The 24,126-nt window shown below is 34.6% G+C and overlaps 1 protein-coding gene and 1 long non-coding RNA gene across 4 annotated transcripts in view; one reads left to right on the top strand and one right to left on the bottom strand.

Moving 5' to 3' along the window:
• Nucleotides 1-24,126, top strand: part of LOC117282235 — a 31,462-nt gene that overhangs the window by 3,794 nt on the left and 3,542 nt on the right. The gene's annotated exons all lie outside the window — the stretch shown is intronic.
• The window catches only part of LOC111863415 (phospholipid-transporting ATPase IA), a 225,615-nt gene continuing 219,394 nt past the window's right edge, over nt 17,906-24,126 (bottom strand). For all 3 annotated transcript variants that reach the window (XM_023849724.2, XM_033751055.1, XM_023849723.2), the window contains one exon: nt 17,906-21,139. In XM_023849724.2, the coding sequence (XP_023705492.1) occupies nt 21,042-21,139 (98 nt within the window). In that variant the 3' untranslated portion in view covers nt 17,906-21,041. The remainder of the gene's footprint in view (nt 21,140-24,126) is intronic.

Genomic DNA, 24,126 nt, shown 5'->3' with positions numbered 1-24,126 from the left:
AAGATCAGTTGGACCGATTATGTGAGAAATGAAGAAGTGTTAATTAGAGTCAGTGAGCAGAGGAATATCCTACATGAAATAAGAAAACGGAAGGCTAATTTGATTGGTCATATCTTACGCGGTAACTGCCTTCTAAAAGAAGTTATTGAAGGAAAGATAGAGGGGCGGATAGAAGTGACGGGAAGACGTAAGAACATGCTGGATTACCTTGGGGACAGAAGAGGATATTTTCATTTGAAGGAGAAAGCTCTAGATCGCATTAAGTGGAGGAATTGTTTTGAAAGAGACTGTGGACCTGTCGTCTTGACAGATTACGGATGATGATGATGATGATTATGTTTAATATTCCAGCGCATGTTGACCCCACAACACAAAATGCAAAGAATGGGTCTGGCATTACAGCATCTCAGTCGCTACCACAATGAAGGACACGATATGCGAGCCCGAATTGTCATAGGTTATGAGTCTTGGATTCACCATTACCAGCCAGAGACAAAGTGTGCGTCAATGCAGTGGAAACATCCTGCGTCACCTGCCAAAAAGCGAGTTTAAGGTGACACCATCCTCCAGGAAAGTGATGCTAACAGTCTTCTGGGATCACGAAGGCATACTGCTCACTGCATTCCAGCCTCAAGGTGATGCAGGATGTTGTGTTGTGACGGTTTTCAGTAAGAAATGATATATGACACTATTGCCAATTATTTTTTTTTTCAGTGAATGCATCCTGTTATGTATCATATTATTATAATACTTACATGTATTATTGATTGTTGTGTTGCGACAGTTTTCAGTAAGAAATAATATATGATACATAACAGGATGCATTCACTGAAAAAAATAAGTGTCATAGTTATTTGTAGTTACAACCTGTAAATAGTCAATAAAGCTGTTCACCAATCGAAACCCTGTCTATAGTCACTCTAAACTGTGACGATATTCATAAATGTTCAGAATAGCTGGGTTGGGAAAAGTTTGAATGAAAAATGTTTTGTTCACAAATATTTGTATTCAACTCTGTAATTCTTGTTCTCCATTCACACTTCAACATACATCTACTAACAATCTCCTGTAACTTCAGTATATAATAATATGTCAACAGATTGTAAGTGAAAAATATAACAGTATGGCAGACCAGTGTGAGACATTTCAGTATCTTCATGAACTCTGAAAGTTAGAGCATTAAGGCCTGTTGGTATGAATCCCAAGACAGTTTTTCTTTCCCCACTGTCAGTTTGGTAACGACTTAGGATGCTAAGTCTCATCATCCCCTCTGTCAATTGTGCAATGCCAATTGTGTAAGGTGATTTATATGTCATCCTCTTACTTTGACTCAACTCATCCAAGGTGATTCTTAATACCTATTAATTTTTAATTATACTGAGTAACTGAGAGTATCAGAACTGGCTACAGCATGATGACATGGAACAGGAACTTCATACAAGACTGAGTATAAGTGTTTGCAGGCCATCACATGTTGCATCAGTATCATGTGAACACTCACCAGTGATAACTCAGTAGTTCAGCTTGTAGGTGGAGTCTCTGCCTGTTTACTGCCAAATAAAGTTTTAGAGCAGAATCTTCAGGTAGGGAAGGGAGTCAATTGAGACCTTAGGTTTCAGCCTCCTTTAGAAGTTGCTGCCCAGAGAATTGGTGACAAGTGAAGGTTACGGTATTAGAATATCTTCACATCACAGTCCCTGTTATAGCTCATGAAATGGGGATTTCTGTAGGTTTTCACGTTCTTCATGAAATGTTACACATGTGTAGAGTTCCCAGCAGATACCTAGAATGCTGACTCCAGATCTGATGACATTTAATAAGCTGCTATGAAAATCTGGTACTTTTAAATAGGATATGGACACTTTTCTTTCTTGGGTAGTAACAGAACTGAAAGCCAGAATCCATACAATGGCAGTATAAGATATTTCAACATCACATACATTTTTGGTCAGAAATATGCATGGAAGACAAAGGGGCTATGTTTTTTGGGATTATATGTTGCTGGAGTTAATGAAGCACAAGCTTATGGTTACTGGTGGGTCCAGTGTGGCCATATGGAGGCCTTGGGTGATGTAATAAGAATACAATAGAAATCCAAGGAAAGTTGACGATAAGTTTAAATACACTGTCGTACCCAGTCCTATGACCACCCTCCTTAGATCACCTACTCTCATGCTGTCATACTATATAAAATTTATATTTCACTACCTCTGCAACCAACAGATCCAAAACAACTATCAAATATGAACAGACTGTCCAACTTTGAACACTGTCTGTGCCATGCCAAGAAATATGCTTACATCTGAAGTTTTGTCATCAGATGAAAAAACAAAACCATTTTACAGAGGATTGTTATCTCTGTGGTAGGTCCATATAAAAAAGCAACATGGCCTGTAGTCTGCAAGCAAAGTATACTGACCAAACGACTGCCGCTTGTTGGTGAAGTTAGTGCCAACTCTTGCATATGGAGGGTGTCATGTGGTCAGCACAACAGGTCCCCATGGCCGTTAATCTCGGTTTTTTAGATCAGAGCCGCTATTTCCTTGAAAAAGCTGCTCAATTATCCTCACACGGCTGAGTGGACCCTGTTCCAGACCCACTACTTCTCAAAAAATCTAGTAGCGCCGTGAATCGAACCCTGGACCTCTGGATCTGTAAACATGAACTCTGACCACTAGATCACAGAGCATATACTTCAGAATATTCCCTTTCTGCTCTTTGGAATTATTTATATACCCCTCTGAGGTCCTAATTCTGACTCAGTCAACCTTGTATATTTTCTGTTGTGGTCCTACATTGCACTCTGTGGGTATGGCTTTCAGTATTTTCTGTTACTAGTCACTTAGTAATGAAAGAGCACCATGGTTTTTCTTAAAAAATAACTGGACCTCATAGGACCACATGGAGTAAAAAACTTGGGACCTCAAAGGGTTAATATGTGTGCACCTATGTTCCAGATCTGGAGGCCGCTTGCTTGATCTGCAACAAAACAATGTACCATGCCGTTGTAACAAAGGAATCAATTAACATGGAACATCAATTCGTAGAAACAGAAAGCTGCTTAAAAACACTTATCAGTAAGATGATATAGATTCATGGAGTATGAGGGTTCACCATGCTGAACATGCTGCTGATATCCTTCACAGAATATTTTTCAGTTGGAGCACATAATTGAAAGAATTTGAAAACAACCCATAATCTGTATCACATGTAATGGTATTCCCTTTTGTCCTACAAAATGCTGCTTTATTTTTTCCAACAGTCATAACACAGGTACTGAGACACCTACAGAATTCATATGCTGCATCTGACATTTATTTAGAGCCTTTGATAATTGGTGCATTGAAATCCAACTGTGATATAGTCTTCTGACAAAATACACAGTTAAAAACATTTAAAGAATATTAAATGCTCAAATACCAGGAATGGAATGCATAAGACAGTCAACACTTGTGATTATAGAAAATTAGATGGCAATCATATATATTATAAAATCACTGAATTTAAAATACAATCTTACATATATCCCTTGGCTTTCTGATTTAGTTCTTACTATCACTCAAGATGACTAGAATTCAGAGGTATGAAGAACTAAGGATCTTGGCATGGATCAGGAAAGAAAGAAACTAAATTTATGATAACATCAAATTTCAGTGTCTGTAATAATCATCTGAGTATGCTCCAAAATAAATTAAGATAGTATCATATTTCAGTCTTGAATTACTTTTTAAATCATTCTTGCAGATTAAATAGTCATTCAATATTTCATCATTTTCATTACAATGATGTCTTGCAAGTACAACAAAGCATACTGAAAACAAAAATGTAATCTCAGTACACATTCATAATTATGATCTAGCCAGTATGGTACCTATTTCAAACAACACTGCCATTTTTCATATAAAGACACTGTGAACTTCAGATAACATACCAAGTCTCCAGTTGAGAAAACAATCATGTTCCTAAAGGAACCATATATTTTAAAGACTTAGTAATGGAACAACTTTCTGCAAGAATTCCCACTCCCTACATACAATTTACACAGTAACAAGAATTAGTACATATAAAGTTGTTCAAGCTAAAGTTTCTTAAAATATAATTCATACTACGTAGTTAAAACAAAATGAGACTGACAGTCTGTTATCAACTTACATTTTTCATCTCATATTTTCATGTGTTCATCAGTCTGTTTCCTATGTAAATACAGTGTAGATGAACAAGGGTGCAGAGAGTTCTGAAAATTCAAATACCCAGAATTCAGGTACTTAAATCGTTGTTCCACTGTCACAACACAGAGCTTTGTCAGTTTCCAAATTATCCAATCCAAATTACTAAATTAGTTCAATCACAGTCATTTTCCAATTGAAATATCATTTCCTCCTGCATTTCTGATGGAAAAATATTATGTAAAGAAATACTGTATATGTTATTTCATTTCTTGCATGATTACACCATATGGATGTGAATAATGTTGACAAAATTTCAGAGGTATATGCTTCCTCTATCTTCAGAGTTCAAATGTGCTGGGTGGGTGAGCCAGTGTGTGTGTGTGTGTGTGTTTGCGTATAGAAACTTACCCATCCTGCATACTTCAACCCTGAAGATGCACGTAGCATTTACTTTCAAAATGTTGGCAACATTGCTCACATCCACACACCAAAGAACTGAACAATATCAACAGCCGACCACTGTGAAAGCCTAAAATCAGTAAATATTACAAAGTCAATAGAAAGTCCGTCGAGTGTAACAATGTTTTTAGGTCACTTCTTTATCACATTTGCCTTACATGTTTCGGTTTAATAAAGCCATCATCAGCGGCACATATTACAAACACACGAAAACACTGGCGTTGTTTAAATGTACACAGTATATATGCTGCGTGGACACTGCTACAATTGTCGATGTGTAAAAGCACAACACTTGCTAGGAATGTGTAATGCACGTTCAACTCTCGCATTCCATCCGATATTGCCCTCAAATTAAACCGTCAATGTACACAACACACAACGCATAAGAAACATCTGACCATAAGCCTATACAACCTCAAGTTGACATCTCCCATCATTGGGATGAATTAACAAGGAGGAGCCTAACATTTTACTTCAAATGTTTTAAACTTTTAAATATTTTAACATTGACGGTTTAATTTGAGGGCAATTTCGGATGGAATGCGAGAGTTGAACGTGCATTCCACATTCCTAGCAAGTGTTGTGCTTTTACACATCGACAATTGTAGCAGCGTCCACGCAGCATATATACTGTGTACATTTAAACAATGCCAGTGTTTTCGTGTGTTTGTAATATGTGCCGCTGATGATGGTTTTATTAAACCGAAACATGTAAGGCAAATGTGATAAAGAAGTGACCTAAAAACATTGTTACACTCGACGGACTTTCTATTGACTTTGTGATTGATAGTGTAACGGACCAAAAATGAAGCAATTCAAAATCAGTAAATATTATTTTGCATAACAGTTAAGAGTTAGACAGAAAGCATGAGACATTTCTTGTGAATGTTTCTTAATGCCCCTACATATGAATGGCGTTTTGACTCTCCTTGCTTCTGCCTACCTGATAAGAACACAGGGACTGACTTATATGGTGAAAGGGCTCAGAAGAATGTGAACAGTGGTTACATTATTGTATTTCATACATTCACCAAACTTGGTAATAATATAATAATTACATGACATGTAAAGGGTCTTAACCCTTAGTGGTTCAGTTTTCAAGGCATTTCAAGTATAGTAACCTTTTGAGAATGGACTGCAAGTGCCAAAGAAAACGTACAATAGACATACATAGCTTCCACTAGGCACGTGTGATACACATGCTGATTTCATGATATATGTCCCTAGTTCCTGAAAATTACAAGGTTTGTAAGCAGAATAAATGAATGTACTAATTTACACATTCTGACACCATGTAAATTTTGTTAATAAAGAAAAACACAAACATTGTCATTACAGCTTTTTCCATAACTTTCACATATGTAAATATGAAAGAAAGTCCATTAAAGTCGAAGTTAATTAAATTATATATTGAATTACTTCCTAACACATAAAGAACTGTTCTTGACAATGTGTCAAATCTTTCAGTGCTGGGATATATCAGTCAGTTATATGTTTAACCATTATACAAGTCAACTGTCAGAATTAAACATCCATATCACTGCATTCCTGCATATGTAAATATATTTTTTTCCATTTAAACTATAACTGTAAGTAATTTAATATATTTATTTCTTTACTGTGGAATTTCTCAGAACACATTTCATTCATTCATATTCATTTCCAATTCCATAGATCCAGATGGGCTAAAACGCCATTGGATGTGGAACAAGTCCCATACACGCATAGTTTCAAAAATGATTGAAACCAGTCAACTCAATAAATTTTCTTATACATGACTGGACAAATTATAAAAACATGCAATATAACTACAATATTTATACACAAAATAGTACATTTAAAAGCATAAAGTTGACATCTTACAATCAAAATAATCAAGATTTACAGTCATAAAATCAGCAATTTCAATACTTCAGATATAGTCCAGTCCAAGTCACATTGCAACTGATAGTCGGTCAGTCAGTCAGTAAGTCTTGGTGTCGAGCCCTGGCTGGGGCTCATGACCAGATATCTATTAGTGTTTGGCATTTACAGTCTTGTTTCTGTGGGGTGCCCTCTCTGACAAGAGGACGGGTCTGCCTTTTGTATATGCTGCTGGCCCTTGCCAGTGCAGTCTTTCTCAGGTCTGAGTCCCTTGGGACTTGAGACCATATTTTACTGTCTCAGATTTGAGACTTCCATTTTCGTCGCCGCCTATGACTCGCAGGGTCACAGGGAAGGTATTCGACCTCGCCTCCACACAGGCATCTCTACTCCTGTGAGATATAGTCAAATTTTTAAATTCTTATTTATAACAATAGTATTCCTCCACAGTGTAGAAAGAGTTGGTCAGAAAATTCTTTAAAGCAACTTTAAATTTTGGGATATCATATGATATTTGTTTAAGAGTTGATGGAATGTGATTGTAAAGTTTAATACCAGAGCACCGTACTCCTTTCTAGCATACAGTCAGATTTGCCACTGGAAAATGCAAATCACAATTAGATCTTGTATTAAGAGTATGAACATTTGAGTTCATTTTAAATAAATCTATATTATTAACAACAAACATTAATAAAGCGCATATATATACTGAGAGTAGAATGGTAAAATAGACAGTTCCTTAAATAAATATCGACAAGAATCCCTGCTGCCGGAATTTGTAATGATTCTAATTATCCTTTTTTGGATTTTAAATATAATTTTAGAGTGAGTTGAACTACCCCAAAATATTATACCATATGAGATAACTGAATGGACTAATGAGAAATAAACCATTTTTAAGGTCTCTTAAAGACAGTAATGGTTTCAAAAATCAAATTATGTAGGATATCTTATTTAGTTTAGGTATCAATTGATCAATATGAGTATGCCATGATAAATTTTTATCAATTATTAAACCTAAAAATTTTATGGTATGTATACTAGTTATTTGTCTGTTTCTGTATGATATAGTTAAGTCAGCTGCATAAGTGTTTTTGGTTAAAAATTGAAGGAAATAAGTTTTTTTCCAGATTTAATGATAATAAATTGCTATGAAGCCATCTATTTAATCTGTGTATGGCGGTATTTATATCTCTTTCAAATGTTTGAATATCAGGGTTTGTAATTATCAGACTAGTATCATCAGCATATAAGACAGGGTTTGAGATGTCGGATATTACATTAGGCATATCATTAACATATCAGAGAAAGAGCAAGGGACCAAATATGGACCCCTGAGGGACTCCAACAGTAACAGATTCCCATCTAGAGTAGTATTTACTTGAGTTAACATTAACTAACACTTTCTGATATCTGTCTTGTAGAGAGGATTTTATTAAGTTATAAGCTGTTCCTGTAATCCCATAGAATTCCATTTTGAACAACAAAATATCTTAACTAACACTATCAAAAGCCGTATGAAGATCGCAGAAAATACCCCCAACTAATAATTTACTATCTAATGCTGTTAAGATATTATTAATTAAGTGATAAGATGCGCAATCTGTTAATGATGCTTGCCTAAAGCCAAACTGTTCATTAACAAGACTATGAATATCCTCAATATGTTGACATAATCTATTATAGAGTATTTTTTCAAAAATCTTAGAGAGTGATATGAGGTGTGAAATAGGTCTATAATTAGATATGTCATTTTGCCTCCGCTTTTAAATATAGGTCTTATTTCCAAAAATTTTAATCTTGTTGGAAAGCTGCCAGTAATCAACATTCTATTGCATACATAAGTTAAGGGAGAAGAAATATAGGGAATACTACTTCTTAAAATTTTTGTTGATATCCCGTCATATCCATATGAGTTCTTTATTTTTAGTGACCTTGTTATATCTTCTATTTCTTTAGGTGATACCCATTTTAAGTTTATAGCAGGAAAAGGTTGGGTAAATGCCTTAAATAAATAAGTTTTAGAATTTGCACAATTGGGTATAGCATTATTCTGGTAGTTACTTTGAACAGCCGAAACAAAGTATTTACTAAATGAATCAGTGATAATCTGACCATCACGAGATAAATTACCATTCACCTTTACTGAAGTTATATTATGGACAAGATCAGTTTTGTAGCAGTTTGCATATTTGACTGAAGAGTTCTGTCCATAGTACATGGAGAAATGTGGTCCCCCCAAATTAAAACTTCACAATCTCAAAGGTCCATTTATATTCTTATGTATATGGCTTTACCAGTAACTTATCATGAAGTGTAAAACATAAGTACAATTTCAATGCATTGTTGTGAATCTAGTTTATAAATGGATTTAAAAAATTGGCCTGGTCACCAGAAACGAAATTACCACATAACCATTCAGACTGCTTCTATGAACTTATATAAATTGTAACATAAATGTGAGTACATTTTTTCACTGCACACATACATTTCCAAGCTCCTGGAAATTGCAATATAACACTGTTCACTTATCTTCCTTGGCTAGGTACTTACATCAAATCCATGGCTTTAAATCTGTATCATAACTCTATAAATTTTAACATCCTCATTACAAGTCTAGAGTTTTCAGAGAGAGAACATAGTAACCATTAATAGCTCTCTCACTTTTACATTTATCATAGGACTGAACTATTCGGTACATGGAGAGACATACATGAAAGTGTAAGAAAAAATGTGACTCCTAATTTTTAGAAATCCTGGATAGAGAAGTAATTTGGGGAGAGTGAGCATAGAGAGTTGTCTGTCCTAAAATGGCAAACCATGAACAATACTAGCACTTTAAACCATTTACAGCTAGAAAATACTCTATCAATAATACATTATTTCACTGTGTGTTATCCATTACTCATCAATTCTCAGAATTCATTTATCCAAGTAATACTTAATACCTGTACATACAAACAAGTACTTTTTCCTACTACCAAAAGTCAACTTTTATTATGATATTAATTTCATACATTTATTCTTTGGCTGTGGGACTTTTTGACACCCAGAGTCAAAGTAATCATAATGTTAAGTCGCATCTTAAAATATATAAATGATTATCACATGCAAAAAATAAGCAAGGATATAGAGGAACAAAATGGATTTAAGAACAAAGGCTCAGTGACTGATCTGACTTTCACAATGTCACAAATTATGGAAAGAAAGTTGGTGAACAGACTAAAGATGAGAGCTGTGTTATCTAATTACCTACTTAACTAAATTAACTACCCTATACAGTGAGGTGCTTTCCATTTCCATGAAAAGGATATTCAATGTTCTGTAGCTTGGGATAATTTTACAGAGATTACAGCTCCATCGAACATTTCTTGAAATCTGAGGTTCTCACGGTGGCGAGTATCTAGAATATGGTCTTGTCTAGGATGTATCAATTTACCAAACCACATAGCATTACATTCCATGAGACAGTAACCTTGAAGACATTTCTTGGATAGCATATTTATATACTTACTGCATGAGATTAACGTATAACAAAAGTATGAAAGCATTAGAATGGTTCAAAGAAGGAAAACTTCAGAACAGTACATTAACACATTTCTCACATGAAATTTTACATTCCTTCATAAAAACTGTAAATAAATAAACATTCCCTCACCATTTATTATATGTTCTGTTGATACAATTTCTGTATAAACAAAATAAATTTATACTGTTTTCACTTTAGAATATGTATTGGCCATTTAAGCCATCATCAGGTACGTAATTTTATATTAATGCTACTTTTTCTGCTACTATTCCCCTATGTCAGCCAGTGTTTACGTTTTTTTTTTTACAATTTTTAGTGGAAACGTCATTTGTGTCATTTATAGTATTATTCCAGCTGTAATTCATATGCAAGATTACAATATTAGGCTAAAATTCATGTTAATTTTAAATTAAGTACAAATACAATAAAACACATAATTATTAATGTTATAAATTAAAATTTCTCTAGTTTTGTAGCCTGTATTTCATACCACTGTATAACTTTGTATGCCAGCACATTTATCTATTATTAAAGTTCTGTTGGAGGATTATTTTGTGACTTAACCAACACGTTTGACTGTGTCAATCACGACATATTGCTTGCTAAATTGGAGTTGTATGGCATCAATAGTATATCAGGGAAGTTGATTAAATCTTACTTGACTGATAGATATCAAAGAACTTTAATAAATAATAATTATAAAAAGGGTGTCTCTGAATGGCAAAATGTTAAACAAAGTGTTCCACAAGGTTCAGTACTTGGGCCTTTGTTTTTTCTTTTATATATCAATGATCTGCCTTGTTTAGTAAATAAATACCAATTTTGTATGCAGATGATACTAGTATACTGTGTTCTAATTCTAATTCCACAGAACTTGAAAATACCTTCAAAGCAATTCTGCTAAAAATAAATGGTGGTTTTCAAACAATTCGCTAATGCANTCCACAACACTTGTAATGTCAAATATCTTGGACTAATCATTGATAGTGGTCAGCGTTCCTGGCTACAGATCCAGAGGTCCGGGTTCGATTCCTGGCACTATCACATTCTTTTTCGGAGAAATAGTGGGTCTGGAACGGGGTCCACTCAGCCTCATGATAACTGAGGAGCTATTTCAATGAAATAGCGGGTCCGGTCTAGAATACCGAAATTCACAGCCATGGGGATTCATTGCGCTGACCACGTGACACCATCTATCCGCAAAAGTTGGCACTAAACTTCGCCGACAAGTGGCGGTCGCTCGGTGGGTGTAGTTCGCTTGCGGACTAAAATCACGGAGTCTGTTGTTTTATCATTGACAGTACTTTGTCCTGGAAAGATCCTATTAATCAATTAGCAATTCAGCTGAGTTCGGCTGTCTATGACATCAGAACTCTATCTGCCGTTGTGTCCCAGGAGAGTCTACTGATGACCTATTATGCCTATGTACATTCCAGTATGTCTTATGGAATTGTATTTTGGGGCAATTCTGCCAACAGTAATTTAATTTTTAAAATACGAAAAGAACAGAATCATTATGAAAGCTAGAAAAATGGACTCTTGTCATCCATTGTTTAGGTGTCTAAATATTTCGCTGTTTTACTCAAAATATATATTTTCAATATCCATGTTTCTTGTTAAAAATATGGATACTTTCACACTAATATACATAGTATCCATACCAGACAAGGTTTGGATTTACATCATCCAACTTATAAACTAACTAAAGTCCAAAAAGGTGTCTAATGTTCTGGGACTATGATATATAATAATCTACCACACAATCTTAAGAACATGACAAATGATGTTGATAAGTTTAGACATGCTTTAAAATAATTTATCCATATTGGTTCCTTTTACTCATTGCAGGAATATCTAGATTGGAGAATAATGGAAAACCTTGCTTCTTGTAAATAACTTATAATGTGATTGCTGATCGGATACATTTTTTATGATTAGCTGCTCTGTTCTGTCTGTTTTCTGTGGTTGATGTAATCTTTTTGTCTTGACTTTTATGCAGCTTTTCGTTTTGATAAGTAGGATCTATATGTATTGTATACTGGTAGAATTGCCTGTATATGTTTTTTTACTGATGTATTATGTTATGACGAGTCCTGTATCAATGTATTTGATTTATGGGAAAATAAAATAAACTAAAACAAACAGTTGTTATTGCTGTTGGATCACCATGTGCTGGCTTAGGTATCTGTGCGCTATTTTTTGTGTGTAGTGGAATGAGGTATTCACTTGTGTGATAAGCTTGCACATGACTTACACCTGGCTTAATACTATAAATGACACTGATATTCCCCATAAAAATTGTAAACACTGTCCAAGGTAGGGGAATAATAGCAGAAAGAGTAGTGTGTTAATGTTAAATGACTCACCTGATAATGGCCTGAATGGTCAAAACAGTATAAATTTATTTAATTTATATAGGAATTATATCAATGGTGCTAAAATACACTAATTACCTCACCACATTCAGAGTTTGCAACACAGTTACAGAGGAGTTAGCCTTCTTTAGCTACACTGCAAATGAGACAATGAAACACAAGAAATGCTATCTGAACCAACATAGGTGCTGATGCACAAAGTTGGAAATAAAATGTGTTGTGATACCACTTTCTTTTGACTACTAGATTAGAGACCTTTAATATAAGGGTCAACAATATTTTGTGATAAATAAACAGCCTACTTTTTCTGGAATGCTCCTCCAACACTTCTTTCACATATAATTTACTGCAATATCAGAGATTACATGGGCTTCATCTGTGACTGCTGTGTAGTAAATCAATTTAGAATTAGGTTCTGTATTATTATTGTTGTTGTTATGCCAGTTCAATACTCTGAACAAAATTTTAATACTTTTATAAGAGATTTTTTGCCAGAGACTATGAAGTGCTTTACAATGCCTTGTCTACTAATGACTGACCCTCACTTTATAACAAAACATCTTTGATGCTGCCATGAAAGATTAAGTGTTAACTGTAACCCAAGCTATACATTTAGCTATTCATTTTGGGTACAGTAAAAAGCATAAATATCCTCATTGGATTTGTGTCAAATTAAAATTTGACATTAAAAAGAACTGCTACTTTGACAGATATTAAAAGAACTTTTAAGATGATTTTATGACAAATTTTTATTTTTTACCAGAAACTGATTAAAACAACCATTAAGTCTTGACAGATACTGGTGGTTCAAATCCACTGATGAAGATTTAAAATCTTGTCATAAGTAATTTCAGAAGTATGTATTAAAATTTAGGAAAAATAATACTGATTACTTGAGGCCCTTTCAAAACATTTTCAATCTCTTTACAATAGTTTTTGTTCTGGAACATTTTCTTTTCTTAATAAATGTATGGAAGTTTTTAGCTTATATTTCTAACTTTGATATTCAGAATGCTCTAAAACCACTGCAGCCATTGAAATCAGATATGATGGTATACCTTGTTCTGTTATAAAATGTTCTGAAATTTTTGTTCCTGCTCTCAAGTTCATTTTTAATCTCAGCTATCTCAGAATACTACCTAACTTGTGGAAGCAAGCAGCAATTGCCCATTTTCAATAATGGAAAAGTTCCTCTGCTGGTAAATATGGGCCCACAGATATTTTAAACAAATGTCCCAGTTTGTTTAAATTTGTCATACCTGACCATGTTTCTCACTTTTTAAAATTAAAATTAAAGCCTTTCCAACATGCTTTCATCAAATCAGTATCTACTATTACAGATTCTGTCACACTCCTTGACTTTGTTACCCCTTTAGTTTATTCATAAGGTCAAAATGACTACTTATTTTGACTTTAGTAATGCATGCACTGGTGTTTCATAAACTTAATAATTATGGATTATTTTCTGGTCAGTTATTACCTAACCGACAGGCTTCTGTACATTTCTCTGGTGTACTGATGCCTCCATCTGTCATGCACAGTTGAAATGTAAATAACTTGACTGATTCAATTCCTTTGTCTTACTGCTTCTGCTGTGTTCTATTTGTGATGACTCTGTAACTGTCAACTGTCTGTTGAGATCAGCACAAAAATAAATAAGTAACTGAATTAAACTGAATTATTATTATTAGTATCACTGTTAACAACTTATAATTCATATAGCATTTATTGTTTGTTTCTTTGTTTTTGTCCACGTTTGTTTATGATGTTAATTTGCATTTGTGCTAACTCTATAATTGGCTCCTGGCTGTTACACTCAGCATGTAATCAATAAATCATCACCACCATCATCATTAGTCAAATGGCTTATATTCCTTTTTTTGTATTTTGTTTGTGGCTGTTTTCTTTATCTTTCTTTAGTCATGCTCACTTCAAAATTGACCATTGGGCTGTTAAGGCAGCACATAAATAAGTAAGAACTGAAATGAATTATTATTATTATTTCAGTTCACAATTAAATATTTATACATTTCATTTCTGTTTACATAACAACTATGATTTACATCGTGTGTCCAGGATCCGTTAGGACTCATTTTTTTAAATTTTACCCAGCAATGCCATCTGCTGGCGAAGTCTCAGCTGTGGTTGTCTATAATTTCAAAGTGCAAGCATTACTGCAATATGTGTTCTGACCTTGAATGTAACAGTACTGTTCTGACGCTCGTCGGAAAATAGTGGTTGTACAGAGAGCCAACATCAAATTTTGCTTGAAGTTAGGCAAAATAGCTGGAGAAGCATATAAAATGATGAAAAGTCTGTATGGTAATGACTGTTTGAGTCGCTTGAATATATTTTTATGTCATGCTGTATTTCGTGACGGCAGGGAGGACACTGAAGATGCTCCACATGCATCAAAGCCGAAAACAAGTCGCACTGAAGAAAATGTGAAAAAGTGACCGAAATCCTTGCATCAGACAGGTATGTTTCGGCAAGACACATCGAGGACCTTTTGGGAATACCAAAAATTACTGTGCATCAAATTTTGACCAAGGATTTGGGCAAACAGAAGGTCTGTGTGTGGTTTCTACCACACACGCTGTCAGGCGATGAAAAACATGCCAGAGTGGAACACTGCAAAGACATGTTACGGTCGGCCCAAAGTGATACAAAATTTACAAAATCGAATGTTACTGGTGACGAGACATGGTGTTTTCAATATAAGCCTCTCACAAAGTGGCAGAGTGCAGTGTGGTTGAGCCCAAAGAAGCTGAAACAAAGAAAATGCGCAAGCAAAAGAGTTGAGTAAAGACACTGCTGTTTTCTTCGATTCCAAAGGACTCAATCACAAGGAATTTCTGCCAGAAGGTCAAAGAGTGAATTATGATTATTATCTTGGAGTCCTCAATGGTTTGTGGGCAAGAATTCTTCGAATTCGACCTGAATATCGAGAGCAAGGTTCCTGGTTGCTCCTCCACGACAATGCCCCACACTACAAATTGAAGATCGTGCACAATATTTGGCCAGAAAAGGGATCATAGTCCTTGATCATCCTCTGTATTCGCCAGATTTGGCTCCAGCAGATTTCTGGTTGCTCCAAAAGGTTAAGTTGGCAATGAAAGGAGACCATCACGACACCATCGAGAACATCCAAAGGGAATGTACCGCAGTTTAAATGCGATTCCACAAAAGGAGAACAGTGACTGATTGATTCAGAAGGAGACTATTTTGAATAAAAAGAGTGAAATTTTGAAAATAATTCACGTCTTGTATTTCTAATGAACACAGTCCTAACAGAACCTGGACACACTGTGTATGTTAATGAAATTATTATTATTATTGTTTGTTTACTTGTCTGCATTAATGTGTTTTTCCTCCAGTGTTTGCCTATAATTTGTCTTTGACTTTATGTTGTGATGTCCATAATGTAATCACTTGTATCTTCAGTGTTCTCTGTCTGTAATTGGCCTTGCGGCTGTTGACTCAGCACATAAATAATAAAGAACTGAATTGAATTAGTTACTATAGGATTCTGATGATGGTGTATAACACACTGATATGTTGGGTTTTTGGACTTTATCCATCGTCCTGGTTTTTAAGATAACAAAATAAAAACACGATGTTTCGGAAACTGGATCTGCTCTTTCTAACGGACCCAACTGAATAGATGTTTTCCTTCACCTGAGGATGGAAACAGATCCAGTTTCTGAAACGTTGTGTTTTTATTTTGTTATCTTAAAAACCAGGACGATGGATAAAGTCCAAAAACCCAACATATCAGTGAATTTAATTATATTGGATATTGTGCCAACACACAAATTAGTAAAAATTAATTGAATTATTGTTATTATTATTAACTTCTATGCGTGTATGTATGCATATTGTCCTTTCTCACCACAAAATGGCATAACCAATGGAAGTATACTTTTATTATTTTTCTCACCTCTTAACACTAACTTCATTTTTTCTTGCAATTATTATTATTAATTTTCATTTTGTGCAACCTGTTGTGTTATTATATACAATTCTTTATTAGAGTCCATCACAACACAACAATACAATACATAGTCAAGGCTAAAATTAGCTTAATAATTATCAAGTATCCAGCTTCACTATCGCAATATCATTTCAGTAGTGCTTGAATATGGTAATCATGTGTTTGCCTCATGATGGCTGTAATAGTCGAAACNTTAGCTTGAGTACTTAGAAATACACAAAAAGAATTAAAAAACAAAATATGACAGTCTATATAATGGCAATAAATTATTAATTTATTGCCATTATATAGACTGTCATATTTTGTTTTTTAATTCTTTTTGTGTATTTCTAAGTACTCAAGCTAACTTTGTAACTCGCCTCTGTGCTGTTAAGTTTACGTGTAAATGAACATGAATTGAATTGAATTGAATTATTATTAATGGTACTCATTTGGTCAGGGGCACGTGGTAGCATAGTTCGTTGAGGGGCTATGCTACAAGCCGGAAGGTCATGGATTCAAGTCCCAATGGGGTCACTGGATTTTTTTCAATTGACCTAATCCTTGTAGCCACACTACAGCCCTGAGGTTCACTCAGCCTCTAGCAGAAATGAGTGTCAGGAATTAATTAAATAATTTTCCTGGGGAGTAAAGCGCAGCCGGCGCGTAAGGCTGACAACCTAACCGCCATATTTGAGCTGATTGTCTAGATAATGTGGGACCCTCAACGTCTCACAACCATATGGGCCTTCATGGCCTGGTACAGGGATAGATTTACTTTTTTTTTTACTTTTCACTCATTTGGTCAGACATGTTGTTAACATATTTGCTAAATATTTTCATGCATTAGTTGCTGTGTCGTCACCAAAATGCAGGGCAAAATCATGACATACCGATAGGAAACGGATGTCTTGAAAATGTGGCACAGTTCAGATATTTGGGAACAACGATAACAAATCAAAACCTGATTGAGGAGGAAATTAAGAGGAGATTGAACTCAGGTAATGCTTTCTACCAATCAGTCCAGAACCTATTGTCTTCTCAACTGCGGTCCAAACACACAAACATTAGAATATACAAAACTATAATTTTGCCTGTGGTTCTGTATGGGTGTAAAACTGACATTAAAAGAGGAACATAGACTGAGGGTGTCTGAGAACAGGGCGTTGAGGAGAATATTTGGACCGAAGAGGGATGAAGTGACAGGAGGTTGGAGCAAACTGCATAATGAGGAGCTTCATAATTTGTACTCTTCTCCAAGTATAATTAGAATGATCAAATCAAGGATGATGAGGTGGCAGGGCATGTAGCACGAATGGGGGAGAAGAGGAATGCATATAGGCTATTGGTGGGAAGGCCAGAAGGAAACATACCACTGGGAAGACAAGGTGTAGGTGGGTGGACAATATTAAAATGGATCTTAGAGAGATAGGATGGAATGGTATGGACTGAATTGATCTGGCTCAGGATAGGGACAAGTGGAGGGCTCTTGTGAACATGGTAATGAACCTTCGGGTTCCATAAAATGCTGGGAAATTCTTGAGTAGCTGCAGATTTGGCTTCTGCTCAAGAAGGGCTCGGTTCCATAAGTAAGTAATTATATAATAACCCTTGTTCAGGTCCTTCCTTCCATTATCTTCTGAATTTTTACATTTAGCTTCTATTTATGATTCAGATGTTTTTACAGCCTTTAAACATTTGAGGCCATCAAAATCTGTCAGTCTTGATAACATCCTTAGCTTTGTTATTAGGCATTGTTCTGATACCTTTACACCTGTTTTGAAACATATTTTTTTAATATAAGTTTGCCTTGGCAATATCTCCCTACCATATGGAAGCAAGCAGTAGTTGTTCCTGTTTTTAAGAAAGACAGTAGTGCTTCCATTAGTAATTACAGACCAATCTCTATTCTTAACAATTCTTTCAAATTATTTGAATTTGTTATTCATGACCATTTTTCACATTACTTTAAATTTATGCCAGCACAGTTTTACTAAATCTTGATTTACCATCACTAATCTCGTAACTTTTTCTTATTTTATCAAATCTTTAGTTGGTTCTCACTGTCAAGCTGTTGCCATTTATTTTGGACTTTCTCGTGGTCAGGTAAACTGATTTTGCAGTTACCTAACCAACAGGAAATCACAGCTCCATGTTTCTGGAACTCTTTCATTGTCTTTAAAATACTTTCTGGTGTTCATCAAGGACGTGTCCTGGCCTCTGTTTTCAAATGTGTTTACTGATGACTTACATCATTCAAGTAACTTCTCTAGGTATGCTGATATAAAAATTTACCATGCCCTTAAGTGTCCTAAAGATTGTAGTCTACTACAGTCTGAGACTGATTTTGTATGAGGTTGGAGCACTGACAACTGCATGATTTCAGCATCAGTAAAACTAATGTTACATCCTGCTCATGGAAAATTAACATACCAATCTAATAGTATAAACTTAGTCAATCCCATATAACCTGGAGTAATTACTATATGATCATTATTTGGTAAAAGAGCGAGCATTACCAAAGCGCTCTTGGTTTTAGCTGCAAGAACATTTGATTGTCTCTTAAAATTCCTTTAGATAGGGATGATTATCAGCCCTTGCATCACTATTCCTTAGTCTACTTGAAGACACCTGAGTAAGTTACAATCACAGGTACTACACCACAGAGGGTGCAAATCAAGCATTGCACTTTAGGATATCCTCTTTGCATCCTATTAGATCAGATAATAAACTGTTGTATTAATCATAAAAATTTGATAAGCATATACTTGTATGTTTCTAGAATGCTACTGTACCATCTCTAACAAATAGATAAGAGACTGCATGTTTAAAGAATATTCCATGGTACATAAGTGACAAATTATAACTTGTCAGTACATCTCCAGAGTATTTCAGAATAACATTTTAAAATCACTGTTATATGCAAATCAAGAGATGGTAGAGTACTTTAAACTTAGCCTTAACTGTTTTTCCTGCATCCATTAATACTACCATTTTAAGTCCTCTCATATAATAACCTCTAAAGTTGATAAGTTTCATTAAATATCCTATGAATAACATAAGAAAGACTAGATCCTTTGACATAATTCTGAGAGATTTTTTTGGGGGGGGATTCTATATAAAGGTCTAGTTTTTTCACATCTGACAATCAGTACTGAAACAGACTGCTAACTCATGTCACAAACTTCAATAACAAACAAACTGTCCATAAAGTATGGTAACGCACTATCATATGTTATGTACAGAAGGCCTCGGAGAGGGAAGAGTAAACACTTCTTAAATTACATACACTATCAATGTTCTACAAACCTGTACATTAAAAAGCACAATTGTATCACAAATCTAAAGCTACTAAGAGAGAAACAAAACCAAAGTTACAACATATTCTGATGCTACAGTCACTGAAAATGATAGCAGCATGAAGAAATATCTCGTTACATTATTTAGTTTTCCCACACATACAAAATAAATGTTCACTGCCCAATGTAATTTACAAGTGAGAGTGCATACTGCCTCCAGGGAGATTTTAGATTAGTTCTTATTTAATTAATAATGGAGATATAGGCTGTGTTTTAATACCTGGCCTATGGGTTATGCATGAGGAGAAGCATAGCAATAAATAACACGGCAGTGGTTAGCTACAGCTGTATTGTGAGAGGATGACACTTTTGACTAGTACATACACATTCTCAGCGGATTCAATCAAATCCATTAGCCATTCTGATGCATATGGCCAGGTCTAAAAACACAGACTGCAAAATTGCTCCACACTAGCTTGAACACTTTATATATACATACATATACAAATTCAAGTTTAATTACAATCTGCTCTTTGGTAATATTCTGCCATATGCAGAATAGTATGCACACATAATATAACATATTATTATGCCTGCAGACTAGAAAATTTGCATCGTCTGGGCCACACAATTCTAATGTATATCAACAGTGACATATTTCAACAGAAAATTGTCTTCAGCACTACACAAACCTTAAGGCACTCATCATAAAAATAATATATATATATATATGAACATCTTTCACACACATTATTTATATGTATCTAGCTCCACAGCCTTAGTCCAGAGCTAGTTTTTAAAAAAGAACTTACATATTTCTTTTACCATTCACTGTGAGAAGATCTGAACAAATGCCAACTATGTCATCACTGTCACTCTTATTATTCTTAAGGAACCATTCTGGATGACTCACACAACAATCTCGGTTTTAGTTCATACTATACTATGTTTGGAAAACCTTGTAACACAAACAGATCATAGCTGTTAAAAGAAAATATTTAGGTGAATTCAGGAAAGCTACTTTAGTACGATTTGAAAGTTGGATTACTGTTAAGCTCCTCAAAATAAATACTAAAGAACAACACAACTGATAAACATTTTTCAAAATGAAATCATGTTTGAATTATATTACACAGTACACTGATACAATAAGGAGACTGTAAGATAAAAAATATAAATACTTAAAGTGCAATGAAGTAATGTTGTCTGAAGTATAGACCTGTATTTTGAATGTAACCTTTCCTTGCCCAAGGCAAGTATGTGGGTGACTGTGTGTGACATAGGCACTTCTGGAAAATGTAAAGACAACAGGAAGCTAACTAAATCAATACCAAACCCATGTTCATGTAGAACTTCTCCATTCCTGTTCACATTTCACATGCCTCCAGGTTTGGGAAGGTTTGTGTTGTATGCACGAATAACCTCTGACTGTGTCACTGCCCCTCCTTCTTCTTGTGAGAATGCAAATCCATCTGTAAAATTGTATGACTATAATTTCATATACAACAGAGAACACAGAAAAAAATTATGTGCCTTATATGATCATAATTTATAGCACAGAATTTTTACACAGTAACTCTTAGCATTTTAAAAGTAAAACCATTAAATTAAAGGTCAAAATGAATCACAAACATCCAAATGCTTCTGAGTGAAATGTGCTTCATTTATCCACCTAATATATAGATAGATCCATCATACACATAATCCAGCATTTAAGAAGTTACATTATTCAATACCATTCCAACTTGACTTTTAGCTATTCACTGTTTTTCAAATATGGCCCAGATGTAAATGAAATCAGATGACCTCAGAGACCACCATATTGGGTAGCATCACCAATCCAAGTCTCATATTTTATTAAGAGTGCCATATCTTGCTGAAACTTCTGGTGGGCTTAAAGCCGTGGTAAAAAAAGAAACAGCTCTGAATTATCAGACCTTTGGGATGTCTCAGTCATGTTTAATGACAATATTCCAACTTAAGTTGAAAGTCAATAAATGTAATCATTAAATGTAGCATGCTCAGAAATCATGTTTCATCGGTGAAAGTTACATGCCCGAAGCTTTTATGTACAGGGGGTGGAGAAAATAATGGAAACACTAAGAAAAGGAGGAACACAATTTGTGCTGGCTACATTGAAAGTATTTCAATTGACAACACTGAATCTTTTTCTTCCATTTGTTTACATTCTGTAGTGCTCATAACAATGCATTAGTCACTCTGTTGAGTGACAGTCTGTGTGAAAGAATTGGAAAACGGGACTTTTGTCCGATTCTGAAAGAGAACAGATCATTGGTGCATGTTTAGCAAGAGCATCTGCAACAAAAATTGCCACATTACTGGGTGCATCGAGAACAACATTTTCTAAAATTATGTCGACATACACAAATCATGGGAAGACAATATCATGGAAGAGGAATAGTGAGGAAAAATCAACAATGACAGAATGAGAATGTCATTCACTGAGGATTGTTTAAAAAATCACAGAACTACTGCAGCACAATGAATATTCATCTTGAAGACCATTCTACAAAAACTGTCTGACATGAGCTTCACAAATCCAACATCCATGGTAGGGCAGCAATTGCTAAACCTCTGATTACTGAAAGTAATGCTCAGATGCATAAATGATGGTGTCACAACCATGAAACCTGGACAATTGGAAATGAACGCATGATATGGTCAGATAAGTTGCCCATGCTGTTTCCTACATCAGGAAGAGTTTATGTTTGAAGAACACCCAAGGAAGCCTACAATCCAGAATGCCTGGTTCCAAGAATGAAAAATTGGGGAGGTTCTGTGATGGTTTCAGCAGCAATATTGTAGTATTTTGTTGGTCCCCTTATTACTCATTGTGCCCGAATTAATGTAAGGGAGTATGTGGACAGATTGGGTAATCAGGTGCATCTCATGATCCAAACTTTATTTCTGAACAATAATGTATTTTTTCCAAGATGACAGTGCACCCATTCACACAGCTGGAATTGTTCAGCCATGGTTTGAGAAGCATGAAGGTAATAACATATATATAACAGAATTCAAAGTGGGGAAAAGCAAAGTGACTGATACTAAGGAAGCAGTAGAAGTATTCAATAAATATTTCTATAACTGTAGCTGAGAATCTGGAAACGAAAAGTGTCAATAAAAATGAAGCTATTAAATTCTTAGACACTTTGAAATTTGATAAATTCCCTGAACTGAGGCTAATACCTACAACGGAGGTGGAAATAAAGAGCATACTTATGTTGCAAATGGCATTTCTAGTAAGATATTGAAATACTGTATAACTGAGATAAGTAAACCATTGTGTCACATATTTAATGCATCTTTTGAGCATGGAATATATCCTGATAGAATGAGATTTGCCTCATTAAGACCTATATACAAAACAGCNATTGTTATCAACTTATGTTAAATTCCTTAAGTCAGTGGTTTAAATACAATGACTTATCCCTAAACTTGAGGAAAACTAAGTGTTAAAATTTGAAACAATCAATTGTTATCAACTTATGTTAAATTCCTTAAGTCAGTGGTTTAAATACAATGACTTATCCCTAAACTTGAGGAAAACTAAGTGTTAAAATTTGAAACAATCAATTGTTATCAACTTATGTTAAATTCCTTAAGTCAGTGGTTTAAATACAATGACTTATCCCTAAACTTGAGGAAAACTAAGTGTTAAAATTTGAAACAATCAATTGTTATCAACTTATGTTAAATTCCTTAAGTCAGTGGTTTAAATACAATGACTTATCCCTAAACTTGAGGAAAACTAAGTGTTAAAATTTGAAACAATCAATTGTTATCAACTTATGTTAAATTCCTTAAGTCAGTGGTTTAAATACAATGACTTATCCCTAAACTTGAGGAAAACTAAGTGTTAAAATTTGAAACAATCAATTGTTATCAACTTATGTTAAATTCCTTAAGTCAGTGGTTTAAATACAATGACTTATCCCTAAACTTGAGGAAAACTAAGTGTTAAAATTTGAAACAATCAATTGTGACAATATGCCTGTACATTTAAAGTTTAACGATGAATTATTACAAGAGGAAACTCATATTAAATTTTTGGGCATTGAAATTTATAAGTTCTTGAATTGGAAGACACAGGTTGAGTCACTGTTACCCAGATTGGGAAAGGCATGTTATGCAATACAAATTATGAAAACATATAGTAATGTTACAACACTTAAAATAGTTTTTTTGGGTAATTCGTCAGAGGCCAAGATCTTTCTCTTACAAAAGAAGACTATTAGAATAATAATTGGGATGAAACATAGAGAGTCATGTAGGCCAGCACTTATAAAGTTAAATATATTAACACTGGTCTCTCAGTATATTTTATCTCTGATGACTTTTATGATAAATAACCCAGAGTATTTTACTTTTAATTATTCAATTTATGAGAGACCAACAAGACACAAAAGAAATTTACATGTCCTACAATCACATCTTG

This window comes from Cryptotermes secundus, unplaced genomic scaffold, assembly GCF_002891405.2.
Source record: "Cryptotermes secundus unplaced genomic scaffold, Csec_1.0 scaffold840, whole genome shotgun sequence".
Classification (NCBI taxonomy): Eukaryota; Metazoa; Arthropoda; class Insecta; order Blattodea; family Kalotermitidae; genus Cryptotermes; species Cryptotermes secundus.
Note: the sequence above shows the minus strand (reverse complement) of the source record. Positions and strands in the feature narration are given on the sequence as shown.